At 35.1% G+C, this 18,906-nt stretch overlaps 2 protein-coding genes across 6 annotated transcripts; both read right to left on the bottom strand.

The window, feature by feature from the left end:
* Positions 1–480: 480 nt before the first annotated feature.
* Positions 481–3,777, bottom strand: LOC109159296 (dnaJ homolog subfamily B member 4-like). The gene is made up of 3 exons (XM_019307402.1): positions 3,484–3,777; positions 2,974–3,395; positions 481–1,255 (listed from the first exon to the last, which is right to left on the bottom strand). The coding sequence occupies exons 1-3, from the start codon at positions 3,757–3,759 to the stop codon at positions 820–822; spliced, it is 1,134 nt and encodes a 377-aa protein (XP_019162947.1). The 5' UTR covers positions 3,760–3,777; the 3' UTR covers positions 481–819.
* A 1,500-nt stretch (positions 3,778–5,277) lies between these two features.
* On the bottom strand, positions 5,278–16,714 carry LOC109159142. Of its 5 annotated transcripts, none has more exons than XM_019307174.1 (27): positions 16,248–16,714; positions 15,783–15,942; positions 15,382–15,474; positions 15,144–15,273; positions 14,850–15,018; positions 14,554–14,728; positions 14,178–14,303; positions 13,522–14,076; positions 12,735–13,325; positions 12,592–12,660; positions 11,816–11,932; positions 11,463–11,708; positions 11,302–11,349; positions 9,974–10,111; positions 9,354–9,485; positions 9,197–9,259; positions 8,997–9,104; positions 8,809–8,892; positions 8,487–8,534; positions 8,033–8,107; positions 7,549–7,644; positions 7,388–7,468; positions 7,218–7,289; positions 6,584–6,628; positions 6,432–6,515; positions 5,779–6,044; positions 5,278–5,686 (listed from the first exon to the last, which is right to left on the bottom strand). In XM_019307174.1, the coding sequence occupies exons 1-26, from the start codon at positions 16,460–16,462 to the stop codon at positions 5,796–5,798; spliced, it is 3,969 nt and encodes a 1,322-aa protein (XP_019162719.1). In that variant the 5' UTR covers positions 16,463–16,714; the 3' UTR covers positions 5,278–5,686; positions 5,779–5,795. The 5 variants fall into 5 exon arrangements, with proteins under 5 accessions (XP_019162719.1, XP_019162717.1, XP_019162718.1 ...); XM_019307172.1 differs by having other exon boundaries at positions 9,354–9,518; positions 16,248–16,713; XM_019307173.1 differs by having other exon boundaries at positions 9,354–9,518; positions 15,144–15,258; positions 16,248–16,713.
* Positions 16,715–18,906: the final 2,192 nt, after the last annotated feature.

The following is an 18,906-nucleotide window of genomic DNA, read 5'->3' as shown; positions in this document are numbered from 1 at the left end:
TTCACGGCATGATGCTTGGGCTATGTCATGTTGCACCCTTACCGTCCTGATCATATATATATATATATGCCATTCATCAAGGTGTGCAAAAGATGGTTCTTTCCTCCAAGGAATCCAAACATTTTTGGATGGATGGATTTCACATTAGTTCACCTCTCAATGGATACGCGTATTAGTTCGCCTCTCTATGGACACGTGTATTCCTACTAAATCTTAACTCTTTCGCTACCAAATAATACATATATTCAATTATATTATTTTCTTTTGCATTTTAATGATAAATATATTACACAAATTAGGCTCATGCATAACACAAAATATGAGTTGCACATTCAACATCATAATGATACGTTAGAGAATATTGCATTGCTCCAACAAAAAAGTTGCAGCCTTTCTCTTTTGTATGCAAGAAAAGAATGGACAAGGCTTCTATTATTATTATTTTTAAATAAATTTGAAGACAAGTTTGCAGTCAAAATGTCACATTTAGAATGCCTTAAGTTGAATACTGGGACTCATTTTCCTTATAGATTTTTTTTTTTTAATGGCAATTCACAGTTACAAATAAGAGTATAAAAACAAGAGCACAGGGAAGCTTTTGGCAGCAATCAAGGATGTTGCTCTATAATTTCGTAGGCAAATTAGCATAAAAATTATGATACTCCTACTACCAGACAAATCTCACAAATACACAAATTCAGCAACTCTTGAATTAAAATTTACTTTGCAGGGAAAGACCAAGCAAGAAGATGAGTGAAATCTGTCGCGAGCTTTTAATAAATAGAATGCTCTCTCTGTTGCCTAGCATTGATCTTCTCATCATGTTAACTGTTTCTTAATCCCGGCTTTCTGCTCAGATGTAAGCTTGCTGGGGAACTTAATGTTGAACTTTATTCGGAGGTTCCCCCTTTTGCTGGGCTCCTTCGGGATAGGCATCCCCTCACCTTTAACAACTTCTTCGTATGTTGGACTTATGATTGAAGTGATGGGTATAGTGAGATTTCGGCCATCGAGGGTTGTTACTTGTGCAGTATAGCCAGTCAAAGCCTCGAGCAATGAAAGCTTTTGGGTGACAATGAGATCGTTGCCATCCCTCTTGAAGACGCTGTGTGGCTTTTCATCAATAATGAAGACAAGGTCTGAGGGTATAATCCCGCGCTGTTCATTCCCTTTTTCTGGAAAGGTTATTTTAGTTCCCTTCTTCCAACCAGGCTTGATCTCAATACTCAGAATTTCCTCCATTGTGGTGGGTCTCCTGCCAATAGAGGGAAACAAAACCATGAAAAAAGCAAACACATTTTGCACAAAAAACCATTACGGGTAAATGCAAAAAGACAAGCAGAAGTACGACAAGTATAATAATGAAAGGCAAGTAAAAAATAAAGTGCAGTGCAATTCTGAATACATATTGCCAGCAAGGATGTAGTACCCTATTATTAATACTCCGTAACAAAAAGAATTCAAAATAAGGAACAGCTGTCAAACTGAACAATTTAAGGTTAGCATTGATCCCACCAAAGAGGAAAGGAAATGTTGCATTTTTTATCACCTGGAATAGGAAGACAGCTACATTTATTAAAAATTTAAAGAAGTTACATCAGCAGGTTAACTGCAGAATGAGTGGTTCCATTTTCATATTGCTCATCGACAGCATCACACCTTGTTATATAACACACTAACATAGAAGCAGGTAACTTAATCGACTACTAAAGATGCTTCCCACCCGCTAAGCTTCACCAATATCTAAGAACTGAATGATGTACAAATATTAATACCCATATCTTTCATCTCAAATACAAATGTTGTGTTTACCATAGTGCATTCACCCATTGATGAATAGGTGGTCATGGGTCCTCAAAAACAACATATCTAAGATGAATATTAGCAATTTCATTAAATGCATGCTCAGCAAGAAAAGATAGATAAGCCCATCATCATTCATCAAGTATGATGAAAGTCAACTCTTGCCTACAAGATTCATCTTCAAACGAACTTTCTTTAACTGTATTTCTCTATAGAGTGTCTAGGAAAAGAGGTTAACAGAGACAATGCAACAAGAACTCCTCATCTGATTAATGTCCATGAAAACAATAAAGTACATGTAAATAATCTCAGTGAAGTTATTATGTGTCTGTGTGTGTAGGGATAACATTCATGTTGGAACAACACAGCAAAACATCTAAAGCAATTCACATTAGAAAGCAAGATGAAAAATTTTCAAACATTTGAATAGCATTTCAACATTGAGAGAGTAATGAAATTTAACATATAGTGGAAAACTGCTATTCAATCAAAGCTAATCGCACATCATGGTACTTGATTAACAAAGACTTGACCATGGATTTGACAATTACTCTCTCACTAAAGTTGCTCTAGAAGATCACAAGGAATCAAGATTTACTTGACATTTCATATTTCAAGTTTGATATAAGATACATCCAAATATGCACTACACAAATAAAAGCACACACAACCTACTCAAAATAAAATAAAACAAATGATATTATGCATGGAACAAGATCATAAAATGTACAACATACAGTTTGCAAAAAAATCCATATTCATTATTTTGGTACGGTCTAACTTCAAAGGTCAAGGTAGAGTGCTTCCTCACATTTTGTGTTTGCATTAATTAACAAACTTTCAGCAATCAAAAACTTGCACTTGAGCATTGTAAGTAACTGTAATAGGAATGTAAAGAAATTTGAAGCTTCTTTTTTTTTTTTTGGACATGGAAGTATTCAGTTGAAGCAACAGTGACAAGACTCTATCTTCAGAAAGCTGTGGTCCAATTGAACAACTTTTGAAGCTTCTAAGGAAATGCTTGGGTTTAACCATTCAAAACTAATGAGTTAATCTAGCAGGCAGACTTAGAATTTTGTGCAGATAAAATACTAGAGTAGACTAGACACCCATTCAAAAATAAAAACAGATGAAACAAAATTAGGTGGGAGAGTAATCACAAAATCTTACCCAGTGGTGTCAATAACTTCTCGGGAAATCTTCATCTTCTTGGTGGTTCCCTTGTACAGATCTTCTAAACTACAGGGAAGTGTCCGCTCAATGGCAGGTGCCTTTCTTGGCACATTGCCGCCGGCATTCTCACCTGCGACATTCCTAAATTGAGCAAACATATCATCCCCAAACACACCACCGCGAGAAAAGTTAGTTCCGCCATGACGGGGACCCATGTCCCCCATTCCTCCAAAAGGGCTAGTAAACCCAAAAAACTCGGAGAATATATCATCAGGGTTACGAGGGTTGAATCGGAAGGAGGCGTGAGCAGCATCAGACGAGCTGGGAAAACCTCCGGTCCCGGGAGGTGTGAATTGACCCTTCAAACCTTCTTCCCCGTACTGATCATAAACTGCCCTCTTCTGTGGATCACTCAGCACCTGTAATATAAAACAGACAGTGAAAATCCAAACCTTGGAATTAATTGGTTAATAGATAGAAGGAGAAAGAGTGAGTGAATGTACGTACGTCGTAGGCTTCGGAGATTTGTTTGAATTTGGCTTCAGCTTCTCGCTTGTTCTTAGGGTTTTTGTCAGGGTGCCACTTCATGGCGAGCTTGCGGTAAGCTTTCTTGAGATCATCGTCTTTGGCGGTGCGGTCCACCTGAAGAATCTTGTAGTAGTCCACGCCCATTACCTTCTCCCTTTCTCTCTTCCTCCGGCTTGGCCTTGGCTTCTCCACCGTGACTTCTTTCTTCTCTTTCCCCTTCTTCCCTCTCACACAGCTCTTCTCTTTTTTATACATTTCACTGAACCAGGTGAACAAAACAAAGGTATGGGCCATAGGGATGGCCCATTTTAACTTGGTATTTAATTTCTCTCTTATGAACTATTTTAATTGAATGAGAAATTTCATAATAGTTATATTTATTAAATTGTGAAATAAAAAATTTTAAAAGAATAACTAATTATGATAAACAAATGAAAGTTAATGATGCAGGAGATGTTTGGTAAATAGTTGTCAATTGATTGAGTTAGTGGGTTTGACTAATTGATAGCATTAGTTGGTTGTAGAAAGATGTTTCGTAAATTAATTGTTAGATGATAGCTGATTACATACAAAATGACATTCTTAAAAAGTTGATCGAAAAAAATTGCTTTAGTGTTTGAAACAATAAGCTGTTACAAAAAGCTAATTAATCAAACACTAATATTGATTGTTTAATTAAGTCAAACAGCTAATAGTGATCAAATAAACTAAACTTGACTGATAGACTAAATACTTTACCAAATAGAACCGTAATATGACAATATTAAAATAACATAAAATATGTCACAATAATCGAGGACTAACCATAAAATTTGTTTTCTTAAAAAATATTGCACCATTATCTCAAAAAATAATAATAAATAAATTAATAAATAAATAATAGGAATGTGTCTTAACAGCCTATCACTATTCAATATTTCTTTTATTTTCGAGATGATAAAAGCAATCCCACGTAAGACTATTTTTCATGATATTTTTAAAAAGTATTATTCAATATTTCTTAATTTTTCGAGATGATAAAACCAATCCCACGTAAAACTTTTTTCATGATACCTTATTTTTAAAAAAAAAAAATATTATTCAATATTCCTTGAATTTTCGAGATGATAAAAATATTACTATCGAAAAGTCCTACTGACCAAATTTTTACTTTCATATTTTTTTGAATGTACACACTTATCATCATTTCCCGGTCACGATCATAAACAAATGATAGGCCTTTTCCCAATCCGATAAACGATCCATTGACTTGAATTTAAGATCTGAGTCTAGGAATCTCAAACTCAATTGTTATGCTGTAGAACCGTGTCCACCTTGCAAGATGAACACGATTTTATGTTCATAATTACTCAATTCTATGTTCATAACTTTTGAACTTTATATTCACAATTATTAAATTTTATATTCACAATTACAAAACTCTATGTTTATAATTACTGAACTATATATTCATATTTATAAAACTCTATATTCATAATTTGTAAACTTCATATTCACAATTATTAAACTCTATTTTCACAATTACAGAACTTTATGTTTATAATTATAGAACTCTATGTTCATAATTATAGAACTCTATATTCACAATTATGACAGTTTTGAAACCGTGTCCACCTTACAGCATAATTTGCCCCTCACACCATTATTGAAGCAAGGGCAATAAATAAAATTAGTACTTTCCTCTATAAAAAAAAATACTTTCCCTATTTAAAAAATACAACAGTACTTATAATTTCGTTACCTAAAATATAAGAGCAAAAATGGAAACATATCATTTAATCAATACATTAACTTTCCTTTTTTAAATTTGTCTAGTCAAAGAGGATACAGAATAATGTTTTCGAAACGGAAGGAATACTGTTCTTTAGAAAGGAAATGCAATATACAATTATACGTCCACTGTCGTCTGTCCTATAGTAAGAGTTCAGCCAGTAGAACGACTCCTGATGTACAGACTGAAGATTCATTAAAACCCCTATAGTTATATCTTAAATACCCATTGTTGCTATTCTGATGTACAAACTCGAAACAACAAAATTAGTCTCGACTTTTTAATGAGACTATCATCACAACGACATATAACCACCAATATTTTCTTTCTTTCCCTCTGGCAAAAACTACTCTAAGGCCTGTTACATGTTCAACAAGCAAATTCACGCTTGAATGGTGGTAGATTAGAATCCTGCAACATTATTTGACCCCAAAAAAAGCCAAACTGTAAATGACATGTAATGGAGGAAAAGAAACAATATGTAGCTACACAATACGGCATACCTATCTAACTCTTGAAATCAACTTGCTGCAGATGATTCTTTGGATACTTCGGTTACTGCCTCTTTATCTGAGCTCTCTTTATCATCAGTTGGAGGCTGAGGAGGCTGCGCCTGACTTGAACTTTGAGAATCAGATGCAATTCCAAGAACCACCAATACAGACCTTGGGAGTGAAGATTTTATGTGCGGTTGGCTAGCATGTGCAACTAAAGGAGCCTTGAGGGCAGAAACTTTATTCAATGCATTTTCAAGCTGTGCGGGAGGTAGCTAAAAACAAAACCAGAAATATCAGATGCAAATTAGAAATAATCTTTTGTTTTTTTTTATATTCAAGTACTACTCTAGAGATCCACTTAATACAAAGAAAAACATGAAGTTCATATAGAGAGAGATATGAAAATATGACATATATCTTGCTCTTAATTCTTGATGATTTTGTCCCCTTCCATGTCTTGAATGTTTGTGTGCTAATTACTGATTTAGACATTGTCATTTGGAAAGTAGTATTCTAAAAATTGCAGTGCAGGAGAATGTATATGCTAGGCTCGCAACGACACTATGATAACATGAACATAATGAGAAATTAAACTGAAATAGTCAAGTCAAGCAGTTTGAGGAAATGATCTACATAAAGGTTTAAAAGTGAAAGTAAACCTGAAGTAGAACACTGAAAGATTGTGGCTTCGTCAACTGGGCACATTTCACAAATCCTACCCATAACTTAGGGTATTTCCATATCTGGAAAACAAACACATTTTAAGAGCTGATTGGGGAATTAAATACAGTAATAATGTTTACAGTCATACCTGTTTGCTTACAAGACGAGAGAGGATCTCCATTATAAAGTCAACCTATAACATTTAGCATACTCAAAATAAGAGTTACAAATATGGGAAAGGGAAAAGCAAAAACTGCTCTGTCATAGATTGATGAGGTATTTATATATTTATATCATCAAAGTGTCAAGTGCTCAAAGTGGGCTAACTTCAAGCAAACATGTTAAGATGTAAAACTGGTAAGGTATAAATGACACTAGTAAGAATAGCATTAAGTAAGATTAAAAATAAATAAATAAATAAACCACGCCTAGTTGGATCAAATTCCCCTTGTGAATATATTAAGCAGATTTTGTACAAGTTCAGCTATATTGTTGGGGCCAACTTATAGGATGGTTTTTCCATTTATTTGGGAGGATCCAGGAGAAGTTGAACATATGCAACATAGGTACTTTATGGGGCAAGTCATGGTAAAGTGAAGCATGGGTAAATGAGCCCTGTTACACTAAATACACAAAGATGAGCATAAAGCTTTAATTCAAAGGTTCCCTTTCCCAAGCACTGATAGTTGATGCAAATGCATGTAGATCACCCACGTAAAAAGTCACAAGTACTGGGTGTCAATCAAACTCAATTAAGTAAACAAAAAATGCCACCATCTTACCAGGGAAGGGAAAGCAACAATCGCCTGTAATACTGTTCTCATAAATAATAATGGAAGAGGAATTTGTTCAACCTGCATAGTAAAAATGATTTGATTTTTACAATTCAGGTTACAAGCCATTAAAGGTGAAGAACAAAGAAAGATTTGGCATAATCTTAAGTCAGCCATACCAGTTGATTCAACACTTTGGCAAGAACTTGCTGAGTAAAGATTTGTCGCTGGTCAAAGCAAGCATTACAAGCATCCGTCACCTGCTTAAAAAAATATTTTCACCACCCAAGAAAAGATATATATATATAACAAAGAGCGGAAAGATAGGGGAAAATTGTGCCTTCTTCAAGGGAATGTGATCTCTATCAGGATCAATTCCATGGATAGCAATTAAAGCTTCTGCTGGAGTCAGCATTGGACCAGAATGAGATGATCCCTGTGTTAAACACATGCCAAACGAAGGTCCCTAAGAATCAGTTCAGAGAATATATATATATATATATATATACACACACACACACACACACACACGTAAAGCTGAAGATGGAGTTTAATTTACCAGTGGAAAAAACTCAATTTCACTGATTTATGAAATAATTGAAATTTTAGACAATAAAGAATTTTATTTTTTCAAACTAATAAAGGTCCATTGGATTCAGTTCATAGATAGAAATTCTATCCACGAGGGTAGAGTTTTGTAGATGTTGGTATGTTGCTATACTATACTAAGTACTAACACTTGAAGTAGCAACAAATATTTAATGCAACACAGAATTTGAAAACCTTTTTAGCCAAGTCATGGGAATCTACAGATAGAAAGGTACCTCTAGAACACGAGAAAGAGCTGCTTGGAATATATCTAATGGTGCATTAACAAGATGTGGGAAAATCCGCAGGACCTGACAAATAGAATACAAAAGTAACAGCTCAAGAAAGAGAGAAGAAAACTCCAAACCAGCAATAAGATCTAAAGGTCAAGATATAATATTACAATACACGGTAATGAGATCATTTCTTGAAATACTAATGCTTCAGCAATCTAATATGCAATATTAATAACATCCTACACCAGAAAACATTTATTTAACTAAGTTCGGATTGCTTCTTAATTAATACAATTTTTAAGTCCCTAGCAGTACAGCAACAGAGGACATCAAAACAGTACCTGAAATTTCATAGTTATCGACTTGAACACATCTTAATGCAGTTAACACATTAAACTAAGGAAGATATTAACAACATCCAACAGCAAGTATTTATAGAAAAATGAAATAGAACCTCTTCTTTTGACAGGAATGGCAGCACTGGAAGAAGAATTTCTACATCCTGAAAAGAACATAACAAAATGAGTGTGAAGTACTGAAGTCAAAGATAAAAGTCTACAAAAATCACCTTAAATCTTTAGTTAACTCTCCAATAACAGAAATTCCAACTAATAAAAAACTAACTATTTGTTAAAAGACTCACAGGTCCTCTATCATGGAATTAGTGCCTCCAGAAGGCCCAAATACATTCAAATGCTGGCAGATAGTACAGTACAAAAGAAGCAGCCAAAGTAAAATGACATAGTAATACAGAGTAAAATATATTTATTTCATACCTTCACTTTTGTCTCATATAACTGCTTAACTAAAGCTATTAATTCAGGAGAAGGTACTGTCCCCTCAGTCAAGGTACGCAGAACCTGCAGCAATGCACACCAAGAAGAGTGATATACTACAACTGTTCTTAAATGACAAATCTCAAATTTACACATCCATATGCATAATGCCAATAATACGGTAATACCTGAATCATAAGTTCCTCACTACCATTTGGCGGATCAGATATGATTTCAAGAAGCTCAGGTGATGAGCCAATGGTCCGGACAAGCATTGGGATTTGGCCATCAATTGCCTGTAAAATATAGCCACTCAAAATTAAGAGCTTATAATAAAGTGAAAATATGCAAAAACCAAAGAAAAGGGGCTACTGAATTTGAAACAAACCTGTTTGACTGCCTTGGATCCACTTTTATAAGTGATGAATATATGCCGAAAAAGGGAGTGCTTCTGTTGACCAACATTTTAGCTCCAAGTCATGAATGCAAAGAAGTCTTATATACAAATAAGCTTTAACTATTATTCATAGGGAGCAAAAAGAAACCTTTGTACACAGTGCAAAATACAATGACATGCAACGCTGAGCTTCAGCTACTGAAGAAGAAGATATGCTTTCAGAAGTGGATGACTGATGTGTGTCGGAGGACATTTCTTTTGTGGCAGCACTAGTAGATGGCTGATCATTTAAACTTCTATCCAAATTAGAATCCTGGAACAAATAACAAGAGCAAAGGATCAGATAGCTAAAAATGTCTAATCTATCAATCAAATATGATAGCTAAGAGAATAGGTAGTTCCGACCCTAGTACATTTTCTTTTTAATACCAGACACCCATGAGTATCATCCAAATCATTCCCCAAACCCGTGATGCGAGGCCTTCTACAATAAGCTTAATCATTTTTATTTTACATCACAAACAATGAACAATATAAATAGCATATTCACATTATTGTCACATGTAAAGCAATTTATAGCAGTTGCAGAGGACCCACATCCATGACATCAACTTATTACTGCATTCAAGATAATGAATTTTCTAGCAAGTTCCAACAAGATCATAATATTTTTGGTGCTAGCACTCAAAATTTGGAGAAACAAAAACAGCAAACATGACAAAGAATTAAAGACAAATAAGATTTTGGATCGTGAATTTGGGCAACTACCTGCTGTAATTCGGTATTAGTACCATCATCATTTGAATTTGTGTTCTGATTGACATTTATGACTGATAATAGCATTTCATTTGCAAAAGTTTCTATTTGTTGAGAGATAGAAGGTAGAGGAAAAAGCCTGTTTGCAACCTGCAAAATAAAAACTGTAACTGCAAAAACAAAAAGAATAAAGATAAAAATAAGAGAAAATTACACTTTTAGTCCTGTGACTATTGTGGTCTTGTTAATTTGAGTACTTGACTTTAAAAACTAACAATTTAGTCCCGTAACTAAGCAATTTTTAACACATTTGGTCCTCCCAGTCAAATCACCGGCCAAATTTCACCGGAAAAGCGTAACCCATTTTAAATTATTTATAAGTGGGGGCAAAACTGTCAAAATTCACCAAGCGACCGGAGCGAATTTTTCCCTTTTTTTCCACGGCCATCCCCAACTCTCTCCATGAGTTCCGGTGAACAAAGCTGAGAATTTTGGGAATTTGCACTGAGATTTAGTTCATTGACAGAGATTTAGATTTGTGCATTTCTTTCCCTCTAAATAAAGCTAATAAAGGTTCAAACTAAAAAAGATGATTTTTGACAAACTCTTTGAGCACCTTTTCTGGTGACCATAACTCGAATACGTCTTCCTCTCCATACTTTGAAACTCTTCTGGGGACCCTTACGTACCACATATTCCAAAACAACAATTCTTTCCCCAATTCTACAAATTACCGACCCTCCCATAATTGTTGCCGTAATCAAACCTCAGACAATTCATCGTCACTGAACTGACTGAAGATGCTACCGCCGGCCGTCATGGGTTCCGTCACCGCCATTTCTTTAACACTCGTGTTCTTGGATGGAAATAAACTGTCACCCATGCCGTCGTGATCGTCGGCGCATTATTATTCCCTTTTATAAAATCATTCAAAGGTGGGTTTTGCCTGGGTTAAATTAGTACCATACCTGCTTGCCTGGGTTAAATTAGTACCATACCTGCTTGCCTGGGTTTTGCTTTTCCGGTGAGTTGCGTGGGTTTTGCTTTTCCGCAGGCGCAGCAAGGAAGAAGAAGAGATGATTTGAAATGACCAGTTTGCCCTCATATCTAAATAATTAAAAATTGTTTACGTTTTTCCGGCAACATTTGGCCGGTGATTTGGCCAGGAGGACTAAATGTGTTAAAAATTGCATAGTTACGGGACTAAATTGTTAGTTTTAAAGTCAAGTACTCAAATTAACAAGACCACAATAGTCACAGGACTAAAAGTGTAATTTTCTCTAAAAAATAATTATGACAAAGCAATCCCTCGTTAAAAAGCAAGTTAAAAAATGAGATACCAGTCGTATTGCCTTCATACGCACTTCTTCCAGGTGATGTGCAGCACTCTTATCAAAAGCCAAATAAATTATAAATCAGAATATTATGATGAGAAGCAACTTCAATTTATGAGATCAAAGATATTTAAACTTCTTGTAGAGAATTCAAGGATGAAAGAAACCTGCAGAGCAATATTAAGGGATGTGTTTCGAAAAGGAGGTCTCAACAAAATTAGGCTCCACACTGCACTGAGGCCTTGTGTTACTCGATCTCCACTGTATAACTCCTTGTCATCATTATCACTACTACCAGGACAACACAAACACTCTAACAATTTGAAAATAGAGTTCGGTAGATGAGGAGCATCACCAAGCAATCTACTTAAAGATTTATCAGAGGCTGGAAAAGAATCCCTAAGTGTTTCCGCCTGTAAGATCAAATTAGAATAGTAAGATAAAGGAGAATCCAGAGCAGAGCATTACCTGAGGGATTTCATATGCAGAAAAAAGAAAAAGAAAAAATAAACTTACACACCACTGTAAGAAGGAACATTTCATATGCAGATGCAGCAGCCGTTGAAGAGAAAAAGTCCTGGTCTTCCTCTGCTTGGCCATATAACCTGTAGAGGACGCGTAATGTCAACTCGTGCCCCTAAAGACAGCCATTGATTAGTCAAATTCATAAAGAAAACAAGCACAAGTATGGGGAAAAGTGAAACTACTTACAGAGTACATTACTGATGGATAATTAACAAATTATCAGATAAGGCAAGGTAATAAATTTAGCTTAAAAACTAAACAAGAGGCATGAAAGGAAAGAACTCCAAAAACACAAACACAAACACACACAAAAACAAAAACAAAAGGAGAAAACTCCAAAAGCACACCCCAAAAAAAAGAAGAAGAAGAAGAAGAAGAAGAGGTATGAAAGGAAAGAACTCCAAAAAAGGAAAAACAGAAGAAGAAACAAGAGAGAGAGAGAACAAGCAACCACTTTTAGATGCATCAAGCCTCTCTCTCTCATACACACACACACCAGCCCCTTCCAAATGAAATGAAGGGTGGTAAGATACAAAAAAAGGAAAATGGGGGGAAGCAATAATAAGACCAAAAAAGCTATCAAATTGGCAGTAATAGACAAGACTGTAACACAAATAGTTAAGTGCCAATTTAGACCCTGTAGAAGTAAATAAAAATAAAAATAATAATAAAAATAATAATAATAATAATATAATAATAATAATAATAATAATAATAATAATAACAACAACAATAACAATTACCATTCAGACAAACAAAATATTCAATTACCTCATGATTCACATAATCTGACAGTATGTGCACCTGTAGCATTTTCCATGCATCTAGCTCCGAGGGAAGCTGAATCATGAACAATTAATCACAGCATTAAATGCAAAAATTGTAAAGGGTGTCATTATGAAGATAACTAATACCTTAACTGCTAGATGGGCAAGAATAGACAAACGAGCATGAGAGCCTCCTGCTACCGCTACTTGCTTGTAAGCATCAATAACACGCACCAAAACTGACTTTTGCAAATTGTCTCTTTGTTCATCAGATAGATGAACAACAGGTGCAGACATCTTTGGAAGCACCAACTGCGGAGACGGTTCAACCGAAGTTGCTGTGGAGGCCTGGATGTTGGTAGCATCTGTCACTGCTGCTTTTGGGCTAAGTTCCTCAGACCTATCTGTTGAAATAGACGGAAGAGCTTCTAAATCTGACCTAGCTAAACCAGAAACATGCTCTTGACTGGCCTCGTCAAGGTCAGTGGAAGATGGCAATGGAACAACCACGCCTGCTGATCCATCATTCTGAGAAAAAGAATCTATGCCAGGTATAGCATTCCCCATATTCCCAACATCTGCAACTTCAGGTGCAATCACTGGAATATTCTCCACAATAGGAGTACCTTCAGAAAAAGAAACAGGTTTCGGTGCTTGATCACTTGAATAATCTTGGGAATCAGATGCTGCCTTAATCTGAGGCAAATTCAAAGGTTGCTCCTCCCCTCCTCCAGATTGCTGAAAATTCAGAAGTATGTATCAATAAATACACCATAGCATGTCAGATCATACAGAAAACAAAAGCATCAGGCAAAGGAATAAGAATTCAAAAGTGAAATACAACTTTGATAATGCAATTGGGTGGTCCATTACTGCAACAAATTGAAGACTAAACCAAGCAAATATATGTGAATTTTCAAAAAGTAAACCGGACCTCAAGCTCACTGGATAACGAAAATTGAGCATCCACAGGAATATCATTCTGTTGCAATGTGCTTGGTTGTGAAAGGTTATCAGTCAACAATAATGACAATTGTTTTAAGCCAGTACCAATCGTGCTAGCACCAAGATGTGAGCCTGCCATGAGAAGTTCATCATCCTCTTCCGCATTTGGCCGATTTGGTGGGACATTTCGCATGTTTGCCATCACTACTTCAGCTAGCAAGTCACCTGATATACTAGAGATAAGCATTTCTAGTAATGACTGGGCCTTTTCACCCTGTGCAACTAATGAACCAAACATTGCAACAAGTTGCTGCACGGCACTGTTATCACTATCTGTTCTAGATGTGGTTGGTTCACTCAAAGAATTATCCTGTTGCCCACTTAACTCCTCCTTCCCTTCTAAGACAGCAGGGGTTGATTTTACACGTTTTCGAGACATTTCACCATCAACATCAACTGAATTATCATTAATTTCAATCACGGGTCTTTTTGCCCCAGCAATGTTACAACCAGCATCCATTGTTTTAATTGATGGTTTTGCATCCTAAAGAAAATTAGCACCTCTTAAGAAATTCACATGCAAAGAGAACAAAAATTTATTATGCAATATAAATCACAAAGAAGAAAAAAATGGATAGCACATACCTCCGAGGCACATAATTCATTCTTTGGCTCAACTTTCCCATTGGCCTGGGAAACCTGGTGTCCACCTCGATCTGTCCGTACTCCGGGTTTCATTTCTTTTAGAGCATCAATTAATCGATCCCTCCACTGCAGTAGGCATAAATTCAAAAAACAAAAGGTTTGAAAGATTGTCACCATTCTACCATAGTGGGATAACCAACATAAGACAGCAAAGAGAAGAAAGTGACAGAGTTGTTGCAACAAAAAGCAGTTAAAACTAATGGTCAAGCCGTCAAGCCAAAAGGGAAGATAAATGCATGGGAAAAAAAAAAAAAAAAAAAAAAAAGGACTTTTAGGAATGCACATTTGTGAAAATACAAACTAGGATTATAAATACCGGAGCAGAACCAGGGTGGGTACAATTCAAGCAAGAGAGGAATGCATTCTTCAGAGCATGATGCACAGCATAAACATGCTTATCATTGCCATCAGAGGTTGAAGGATCTAGACCCATTAAAACTGGTAGAATACGACCATAGAAAGCTGGCCTTTTTGTAGCAATTGCTGAAAGGCTGCAAGGATAAATAAATGTGACCAAAAAGCAACTACAAGCAGTTATGGAGATTAGAAGCAAAAATATAACAAAAGATGCAAGCTCACAAACAAGCATTAATTATTTTTGGGGATTCATACCTATTGATGAGCACAATGATCATCAAGTTACTTAGTGACTTCACTGCTGGAAACCTTAATTGGTTAAGCAGTGAGCTCAAACTATTACTTGCTTTTGCTGACAACTCTCCAACTTTAAGTATTGGATGACCTCCACGAAGCCATGATATATTAAATTCCTCAAAATTTCCTGAGTAGCATGTAATAAATTTGCAGGAGAACCGTGACTAAGTAGCTTGAATTATTAGTATTATCATTTAAAAACAAATAAATGCATCTAGAAAATTGTTCGTTCAGGGTATCCACAGCAGATACCTTGAGCATTTATATCAGAAGGTGGCTCTGAGCTGACATTGGGATTGGGCGTATAAAGTAGAATGACAGATTCCACAAACTTTATTGCTAGTAAACTTCTTCCATCAAGTGCTGGCTGACAACAATGTTTCCAAATAATAAATGACATTGAGATAGGGTGCATAAAGTGAAATGACAACAATGTTTCCGAATATCAAATGACTTGCCAAATGCCTGTATACTTTACATTCTCAAGTACCTGAAATGCCACAGTACATATTTCATACATAAACTTCTGCACCCATGCCCAAGATGTTTCAAGCGAATCATCCAATTCACTTGAATACAATCCCTGAATCCAGCAAAGCTATTCTTTAGAAGGTATCTTGATGGCAGGACTACCATGGATACATAGAGGTTTAGAAGAGATGTGCATTAATACGAGATGAGCTTGTTTTGTTAGGCAACCTAAAATATCTGAGAGTATGAGTAAGCAGGAATATTAGCCCTCGCGGAGATTTTAGAATAATCCTTTTTTTGCATGTGGAGATACAGAGCTAATATAAATTCCCTGACCAACTATGTATAGTGTTAAGAAAACAATATATTTAAAATCTAACAAGTGTCTAGCCTTCTAAGTGAGATGTACATTAAACTAACCTGAATGGCAACTTTGAACAGCATACTACGAAATATCTCAATTCCACATGTAATAGACTGTCTAGCAACAGCAGGTGTGTCATCCTTAAGGGCAGTGATCAATAAAGGTATGATTGCAGGTAGGAATTCAATATGTCTGATCCCAATAGGACTGAGCATCCTGCATGAAACGGAAACAAAGCCAAAATGGCTTTCCCATGTCAATTGTGGAGGGAAGAGCGACAACTAAGTTACATGGAATGGTGAAACCATATTATGTTGTTTTTAATTCAGCTGACAAGAAGGCAATTGCAGGATATTACTGGAAAATGCCGGACATCTGATATTCAGAAGCTATCTTTAATTCATCGTCTAGAACAACAGCCATCAAAATGGAGAAGTTTTTTGCCATTACAAACATACGTAAATTGGTATGCAAGCATAATGTACACGGAACTTGAAAGAGAGTTGTGAACAAAAGCGTACTCTATTGTGAATTTGCGAACTGGACTAAATCGATCGGAGACGAAGTCGAGGAGAAGAGGGAGGAACTCCGTGAGCAAGATGGAGTCGGCGTCGGATACCTCATCCTTGAGCCGGCGCAAGTAGCCCATCTTTGATGGAACGGCTGCAGCAAGCTTGGAGGAGTTCAGAAGATCCGCTACTTTCTCTCTGGAAACTGCCGCCATCATTCCGACCATTGCTCCTCGCAACGAAACCCTAGTTCTCCGAGCTTCAGTCACCAAAGTTTCATGGAGAATTCGAGCGCGGAAGATAGAATGATAGAGAGAGAGCTGTAGACTACCGTCGCCAGATTGAAATGATGGCCTTTTGGGAGGGTGAAAGGTTTAACGCAGCAGTACGGATTTTGGGAGGGAATTCCCACGCCGGAGGCCGGAGCTTTCACGACGGCCTTTAAACTCTTTAACTCTTGCGCTCTTGCCCCGTAGTGCACGGTAAATATTTTGGGCAAAAATATCAAATTGACCCCATTTATTTATGATTATTATAAGATAAGACATTTTTTTGGGTTCCTTATGTTTTATGTGTCTACTTTTACGGAGTAATAATTTCAATAAATTTATATTTTATCATTTCTACTTCTTCTTTTTTTACCCAATCCTTTATATAATAAAGCTATATGGTTTGGGAAATAATTAATGCTACATTTAATATCACAACATCTTTTATTATTAAAAAAACACACAACATTTAAAAAACAAAATAGCTATATATTATATAATCATATAAAAAATATACTTTTGAAAAATAAAATAGCTATATATTATATAATCATATAAAAAATGTGTTCAATTAGAGTTTAAATTTACACATACAAAATTTGAAATTTGTTTTCCAAATGTAATTATCTTAGTTATTATTCGTATTGTGAAAATTATAATATAGATGAAATACAATTAAGAATAAATCAATGTAATTATGTAAATTCTCTCTATAAGTTTATTTGAATATGCACATAATTAGAGATTATATTAACGATACAAAATTATAATTTTAATTTTAATTGTAATTTTGTATTCTATAAAAATAATAAATACTTTGACCAATGGAAGCTCAAAAGTATTATTATATTAAATAATTTAAAATATTTTAGTTTTTCTATTTTTTATTTATATTTATAATAACATAATTTTTTTCCCGTGCATCGCGCGGGTGAATTACTAGTATGAACATATTAGTCACTAATCCATACATATTAAAATTATTTATAAAAAAAAAAAGGCATAAATAGCTATGCCCTAGTACAACTAAATTATTAAACATTATAGTAAATCGTTAAAGAATGATAATTGATTTGTTTTCTTTATCAATACTTCATGATAGGAGTAATGAAAACTTTCGTAATTAAGATATAGTTATTTTTTAATACATATATATATAGAGTGGGTCAATCACTAATTTGTTCATTTTTAGTTCAAATGTCTAATTTTTTTTTAAGATAAAAGATAACTCATCAACGAAATAAAAAACATGAGAGGGACATAATGAAACACAATTTTAAAGCGTCTTTTTAATAATTTGAAAGTTCCATTATCACTAAATTAAAATATACAAATTACAAATGATGCTCAAATAAATTTAAAACTCATAAAACAAATTAAATTACCACTCACACAATAATCTTAAAATGATACACACTATATACATACATACATACATATATATATATATATATATATATATATATATATATATATATATATATAGAGAGAGAGAGAGAGAGAAAGAGAGAATAATGTTGTCATGTTCTTAGGTATGATCGTGTGGCGAAATTTCATAACAATGTTAACAACATGCACCAACAGTGTAAGGGAAACACACCACAGCGAAATGCAAAAAAAAAAAATAATAAAAAAAAATAAAAAAAAAATAAAACATAACAGACCCAAAAAATACACCATATAACTCACCAACCCCAATGGTGTATTTCTGAACACTGTATGGTGTTTTTACTCACACCTATGGTGTGTTGTTGTTGATGCGTACCTAATTTGTGTGCGTTTCTTGTGGTGCATTTCCTGACGTTGATGGTGTATATCTTACTTAACTATTCGTGTATTCTGAAATTCCGTCACACGACCACACCTAACAACATGACCACATGTGATCACCTCTCTCTCTCTCTATACTCTCTCTCTCTCTCTCTATATATATATATATATCATTTTATACTTCAATCATTTCTATCAACTCAAACAAATTTTTAAAATAAAATTACACGTTTTCAGTTACTATATAAAGGAAAGAGTAAATACCCACAATGGTCCCTAGACTATAGCTAAATTCATAAATTAGTCATCGACTTTTAATTTCAACCAATTAAGTCCTTAACTTTGCAATTTTAACACAATTTGGTCCTTTGTCTATTTGACCGTTTGTTGACTACGTTTTTTTAGGATATATATGTAATTTCATGGTCCATCGTCGGTTTTTTTAAGGATCCGGTTGCATTTCTAGACCGCACTGTTACATTTGAATCCATTGTCGGCACTGCACCCCATGCCGGAGAGATTATAGCTTTTGATAGATAAATCGTCGAAGTCCCTGGAGTGGCTCTTCGAGAAAGCCGTAACTACAAGCGATGCAGGCAAGCTGAACCGGCTCGGGATCGCCAAGCAGCAAG

The sequence above is a fragment of the Ipomoea nil genome, unplaced genomic scaffold, assembly GCF_001879475.1.
Source record: "Ipomoea nil cultivar Tokyo-kokei standard unplaced genomic scaffold, Asagao_1.1 scaffold2826, whole genome shotgun sequence".
NCBI lineage: Eukaryota > Viridiplantae > Streptophyta > Magnoliopsida > Solanales > Convolvulaceae > Ipomoea > Ipomoea nil.
Note: the sequence above shows the minus strand (reverse complement) of the source record. Positions and strands in the feature narration are given on the sequence as shown.